At 33.8% G+C, this 6824-nt stretch overlaps 1 protein-coding gene and 1 pseudogene across 1 annotated transcript; one reads left to right on the top strand and one right to left on the bottom strand.

The window, feature by feature from the left end:
• The first annotated feature begins 957 nt into the window (after positions 1-957).
• On the top strand, positions 958-2274 carry LOC139861904 (protein HAIKU1-like). Its single transcript, XM_071850433.1, has one exon. The coding sequence runs from the start codon at positions 1192-1194 to the stop codon at positions 2014-2016; it is 825 nt and encodes a 274-aa protein (XP_071706534.1). The 5' UTR covers positions 958-1191; the 3' UTR covers positions 2017-2274.
• Positions 2275-2527: 253 nt separating this feature from the next.
• The window catches only part of LOC139885817 (uncharacterized), a 43640-nt pseudogene continuing 39343 nt past the window's right edge, over positions 2528-6824 (bottom strand).

Below are 6824 nucleotides of genomic sequence, written 5' to 3'. Positions count from 1 at the left end.
CAGAAAAGAGATGAAGGAGAAGATCATATCGTGCTCCTTTAATTTACACGATAACGTCAATGATATTGAGTACGGTGACGCGGATCAAACTTATTCGAAGATGACCTTGGCGGGGATGATGCGGGTGTTTCGCCGCGTTCAGACACGAAACTGAGTGCTTTGGATCCGGGGAGCATACCAGTGGAGAAATATCTTTTGCAAGACCTCGAGTATCATGGTATCATCGCGCCTTCATCAGCAATATTGGTTGAGACGGTTCCTCAAATGTTTTAACGTACAAGATCGTTAACGATGGCCGAAAAAGAGTTGACCGAGAGACGTTAACGATAAAATGAAAAAGTTGGTTTCATAGCGTGATTGTTGTTTGGCTTGTGTTTTGTTTTGTTTAGGTACGGTTTGGTAGTGTTAGGTAGGTCTTTAGTTGTCATCTTGGTTAGAGCTTTGTTTAGTTCGCTTCACGGTGTTTTTTTGGTGTTGTTGAGACTCGGTGTTTGATAGTTATAAATTGTTCTTGTTCTCTAGATTTGAACATCTTAGATCACTCGTCGTATTTTTTGATTAAAAACGTTTTCTTTTGAAAAATGTTTTCGTTTTATATGAGTTCAAGTTATTTTGAGAAAAATATATATAAAAACTTCAACTAAAGATATAATAAGCCTGTAATGACAAGAAAAGGACGAATGAAAAGTAATCGAATTTAAAAGATAAAAAATCTAATTTTAAACTTTAAAATACAGGTACAATTAGAAAAATTACTAGGAGCTGATTGGGCAGCATGCCTGCATCCGACCATAACTAATTTTTAATGTAATACATACGTATACATTTTATTTTTTTTGTTTTATTTTCCATCTTTGACTTTGACTATATTTTCCATCTTTCTTTCACCTAACCAATTTGTTTCTATCAATCTCTCCATATCTTAAAAAATCCATATTTTCATCCTAAACACTTTCCCCTTCCATTCAATTTCTGATTTTTCCATCAACACTTTCAGATTTCATTCTTATAAGTCAACTCTTGATTCTCCTTTCATATCTGCTTAGATTTTGATCTAAAGTTTGCTACTTTGTGCTAAGTCAATAAACATAGCTAGCATAAAAGTCACTTCTTTGTTAATACTTTTTCAACTTTTCATTCATATTACTAGAACTAGAATTTGTTTTTTGAGGATTGTATGCTTTAGCAAATATGAACAACCATGATTATTTTGGTAATAGACATGATGATCGTTTAGGCGTAAACAAACTCGGCAAAAGTATCCGAAAAAGCCCACCACACCAGCCGAATTTCGCTAATCAAACTAGACAACCAACACAACCACCACATCCACCACCACAACCTCAAGTCTACAACATCAACAAGCACGATTTCAGAAACATCGTTCAACAGTTAACCGGTTCACCTTTACACCATTCTCAACAACCACTTCCTAGACCACCAGTGAACCCGTCTAACAATAACCCGAACAACCGATTACAAAAGATCCGCCCACCAAGTTTAACACCTATAAATATCACCAGACCCCAATTACCGCCCGTACAACCCGGTCAATATAGTCAACCACCTAGGCCTGGTGTTCCTTTTAACACTACTCATGGTGCAAGACCAACCCATCAAGGTCAACCACGCGCGCCACAAGTTGACTCACCAATTTCAGCTTACATGCACTACCTAGTTGACCCAACCCAAAATCACCCACAAGCCCATCCTTCTTTTCCATCACCAAGAATAACCGGGCCACCCACAACCCGCCCGTTTATTCCACAATCACCTACTTCTCAATTTGTTTTTCCTTCGCCCTCGAGCTACATGAACTTGTTATCACCTCTATCTCAAAACCCGTTACTTTCACCCGGGTATCAGCAGTTTCCACCACTGACACTGAACTTTTCGTTCTCGCCCATGGGTCAACCGGGCCTTTGGGGTCCTGGGCCTCAATTTCCACCTTCTCCTGGAATGGGCTTTCCGTCTCCGGGATTTTTCAATTTTTCAAGTCCAAGATGGAGGAATTAGCAAAATGATAGCATAAACATGGTTTTGCAGTTTTGCTAATTGAGATCAGAATCAGGATAGGAACCAGAATCGAACCAACGATGTTTTCGTAACCTACAATTTTAAGGTAGATTGGTTGTACTGTACTTATTGTATCATAGTCTTCAGGAAGTTAATTTTAATTCCCAGTTCTTATTCTTACTGTTTCTAAACTTTCAAAGCTTGTTTAGACTTTATGTTGAAATTGGTATGTATTTATTCTTATAATGTGAATAATTTAGTTTTTGTATCGAGTATATGAAAGTATGCAACCTAATGCATTTAAAGGTGTACATAATTTCTACTATGGGAAAATAGTAACAGTAACAATAGACTTGTAGTTGTAGTCATCATTCCTTACTACAATTTCAACAATATATTTCATTGCCATTCAAGTTAATATTAACCGAAACTAAACGAGCAATGCGATCTTTGATAATATGGTTTCTCACATGTCTAAAATCAAGTTCTGCAATCTGCAACGTCACGCTAGTTACCTCTTCCTACCACCGCGTTCTCTTAAAGACAGAGAAAGCATTTCACCACCGCCAATGTTGTAATACGCAAGAGATAAGTTGTCTTTCAAAAAACCAGCTTTCCCACTCAGTTTCTGTTTGTTAGAAGGAAGCCGAATCTCTCCAGCAATCTTCAGTTTCAAACTGCTTACTGATTCAGACAGAGACTGAACAGTAATTTCCAGTAATTGTCTTTTCAAATTTCCTTCATCCACATTTGGCACTGATACAGTAATACGAACAGCCCCCTGAAACACACCACACAAGGTAACTTTGATTATTGCATAAGTACTTGCATCAAACGTTAAGTAACTCTGTAACGGTATTACAAATTTTGAGTAGAGGTGGAAAACAGGTTGTATAACAGGTCAAAAACGTAATAGAGTACTAAAAGAGAGTATACCGGATGTTGAGCCAAGAACTGATCCTCGGGAACAAGCAAAGAATCATCAAGTCTTTGTTTCTTTGGCTCGGGTTCTTCAGGAAGTGGGGGAGGAGCTTCCTCAGGTGGTGGGTGGAGGCGGTTTTTCTAGCGGCATAGGTGGCGGAGGAGCCATGGGCATACCATGTTGGGACAAAGCTTGAGTTGCAGTCCAACCAATACTCCCCCTATGTCCGTCCCATATAACCTGCTTCGGCTGCTCGTCGTTCTACTTTTCAGTCTCGACCTTTACTGCATTCGAAACCTCTTCCTCTGTTGTCCCGAATATATCGGGCCGGGTTCGTGCAAGCCCAACAATATTTTTGGAAATTTCATCATCCTGAGCAAGCAAGTGTAGTTTCCCTAATCTTTGCAAACATTCTCTCTTTCTGTTCTTTGTACTTGGGATCAATAAGCGAAATTCGCATATGTTCGGACATTTCGTTAACAGGAATCAATTCGTCACATATTACGTAGGGTTTTTCTCTGCCGGGACCTGATCCTCAGGCCTCTTCCAATTCTTCACGATCCTCATCGGCGGCTCATTCTCTTCCGAAATTACCCTTCCCTCTTTCTTCATATAATCATCATCATTATTGTTATCTTCAAGACTTGCAGACTGCATACCTTCTTGAACAAGCTGTACTTCTTCTCCATCCATTTGCATTTCAACTTCCTTACCGAGCTCCACAACCTCTTCAGTCTCCATTGTTGATGACATCATGCTCCTTCTTACAACTTCTTCCAATGTCATTGGAGGCTGTAAATCTTCATCTTCATCGTCTGCAAAATCTATGTTTTCCACAACAACAAAATCATGCCAATCAATCATAGATATTAACAATCTTTCTTGTTCTATCTCATCTTCTACCTTTTGTCTCGCCTGTTCTTCAGATCGTTCCCACTTGAGCCTACGCAAGCATCACTTAAGAACAGTAGTCATATTATTTGAGGAACTTCATCAAACAGTTTTGTTCAAGTCACAAAACAAAAACATCACATAAAATTCAGGCCACATTATATTCTGATCGTAGCCTGAAGGAAGCATACGTGATACACAACCAGAGTATTATGATTAAATAAGCCCACAAATGTTCAAAACCCCTGGTTTTATAAAACGCACAGCAAAACAAAGAGAAAATAAAATACCTAGGTTTCATTAATAGTTTATGACCTACAACATTAAATAAAAATTGATATACGTACAAGAATAGGGGGGATATGTTACCTTTGAACAACGAATTTAAGCGAAGAACAGGGAATCATAATATCGTAAATTTAGTGACCTTATAATTATGTAAAAAAATTTATGAACGGAAATTCTGGGCTTTCAACTTATTGGGCCTTGACAATTGTTAAGGGCTTCACAAGTTAAGCCATATATACTATCTGACAATACAAAATTTAAAGTTATGTTTGGTAAAACTAGTTGGTAGCTTGTAGCTTATATCTTTTATCTGGTAGTTGATAGTTTATTAGATATATTTTGGTGTTTGATAGAAATAGAATACCCTAATCTGTTAAATAAATAGTAAAATGACAAAAAAATTGGAAGTTAAAAGTTAAACACTAGTTCTAGTAGTTTTTAGTTTTTTTCCCGTGTCTAAAAGCTTTAAGCTCTTTTAATCAAAAGAAATTTTTTATTAAATAAGAGTTTTCAATAAAAACTAAAATAAAAGCTCATAAAAGCTACACACCAAACATACTCTTGATCATACATATATGTTGAGTTTTCTTGATGTCAATGACAACTAAGACCATTGCCAAACAGTTTCGTGAATCATCCGTCAATATCTTGCCGATAGGTGTGCTTCATATTGGCGGTAATATTAGCAATTAGTCAATAGCCAGCCAATATTGGCTCGCCCTCCATTACATGAATAAATAACATTTTCCATCAAGAGCAAATGCATTTTTGAAGTACATATTATTTTTAAAGTTGTATTTTGAATTAATTAATTAATTTAGTGGGCGAGAAAGTGTGTGATAGATATGCAATGTTGTAAAAACGGCCGAAACGAGCGCTTAAACGGACGCCGCAACGGATTTGCCTTAGTATCGTTGCAACGGGCCTTGAAACGGAAAAAAAGACGGTCAACGCTTAAAAAATGGTCAACAACGCTAAAAAACGGTAAAAACGGTCAAAGACGGGAAAAACGGAAAAAATGTCAAAGACGGAAAAAAACGGTCAACTTTATATTTATATAAATATATATGTATATGTATATGTATATGTATATGTATATGTATATATATATATATATATATATATATATATATATATATATATATATATATATACATATACATATATATATAGTGGACCAATCCATGGATAAGCACTAAATGGGGCACAAACTGGATAAGTAAAATTTCAAAATTTTTTTATTTAAAAAAACGATCCTTTAATATGCAAATAGAAGAAAACGAAAAAATTTTAAAAAGTTTTTTAACAAAATCGTTCGAAAATCGATGATGAATGGTAAACATCGATGATGAATGGTAAAATTAACCATTCATCTGGTTAATTATCATTCATTTTTGTTCGCGATGAATGATAAAATTAAACAATGTTAAAAAAAAGCAGATGAATGGTAAATTTAACCATTCATCTGTTTATGATGAATGATAAAAAAATAGATGAATGGTTAATTTAACCAATCATCTGGTTTTTTTAGCATTGATTAATTTTATCATTCATCGTAAACAAGATGAATGATAAATTAACCCGATGAATGGTTAATTTTACCATTCATCATCAATTTTTGAAAGATTTTGAACTTTTTTTTTATGAAAAAAATTGATTAGAGGTGCATTTTAATGCAGATTTATGAATGTAAAAAAAAATTCAAAAAAAAAAATTTTATTTTGCTTATCCCGTTTGTACTCCTTTTAAGCTTATCCATGGATCGTGCCCCTATATATATATATATATATATATATATATATATATATATATATATATATATATATATATATATATATATATATATATATATATATATATATATATAAGTCAACGTTAGTCAACATCCGTTTCGACCCCGTTTCGACTCCGCTTTTTTCGTTGCGACATTTTGAGGTCGCTAACGTTTCGTCCCCGTCTAACGTCTTTTTCAACCTTATAGATATGTCATGAATGAGAGTGAAAAAGGATGATTTGGTGATGAGAAGAAAATAATGAGGTAACACTAATGTGGTAGTGTGTTGATTATAAAAGGGGTATATATATATGTTTGTTTGTTTTTGTAGGTATCGAAGAAAACATTAATTTTAAAATATTGTAAACCGCGAACAAGGTAAGAAGAAACGTGATTGACTCTCTGTTGGATCAATTCATCCGAAGCTTCTCTTTTTAATGTTAATATTATGATATTATGATTATTATATTGTATATTTGTATAACTTATATATAGTAATTAAGTTCTAGAATCATAAGTATGGTATATTAAATACGGTTAACTCAATAAAATTTACTCATACAATTTAATACACTGGTAAAAAAAGGTTAAAAATTATTGTAGTTAAAAAGTAAAAAAAAAAACCATATTAAATAACAAAGTCATAAATACATTTTAAGTAATTAATAATCAATAAATATATAAACCTTTTATCTTCTAAGAAACGTAAGTTATTTTTTAGCCTATAAATATATGCCATTTCCCATTCCATTTTTCCATATCAATCATATAAAAGAGTACACAATATTACTAATGCTGTATTCTTGATTTTTTTTAAGAAAGAAGAAGAAATGATATATATATATATATATATATATATATATATATATATATATATATATATATATATATATATATATATATATATATATAGTGGTAGGATCAAGAGGGAAG

The sequence above is a fragment of the Rutidosis leptorrhynchoides genome, chromosome 1, assembly GCF_046630445.1.
Source record: "Rutidosis leptorrhynchoides isolate AG116_Rl617_1_P2 chromosome 1, CSIRO_AGI_Rlap_v1, whole genome shotgun sequence".
NCBI lineage: Eukaryota > Viridiplantae > Streptophyta > Magnoliopsida > Asterales > Asteraceae > Rutidosis > Rutidosis leptorrhynchoides.
The sequence above is the reverse complement of the archived record's forward strand: the minus strand, read 5'-3'. Positions and strand labels throughout refer to the sequence as shown.

Excerpts from the sequence above, each read along its gene's own strand:
- LOC139861904 (XM_071850433.1), top strand. The coding sequence starts at position 1,192 with ATGAACAACCATGATTATTTTGGTAATAGACATGATGATCGTTTAGGC.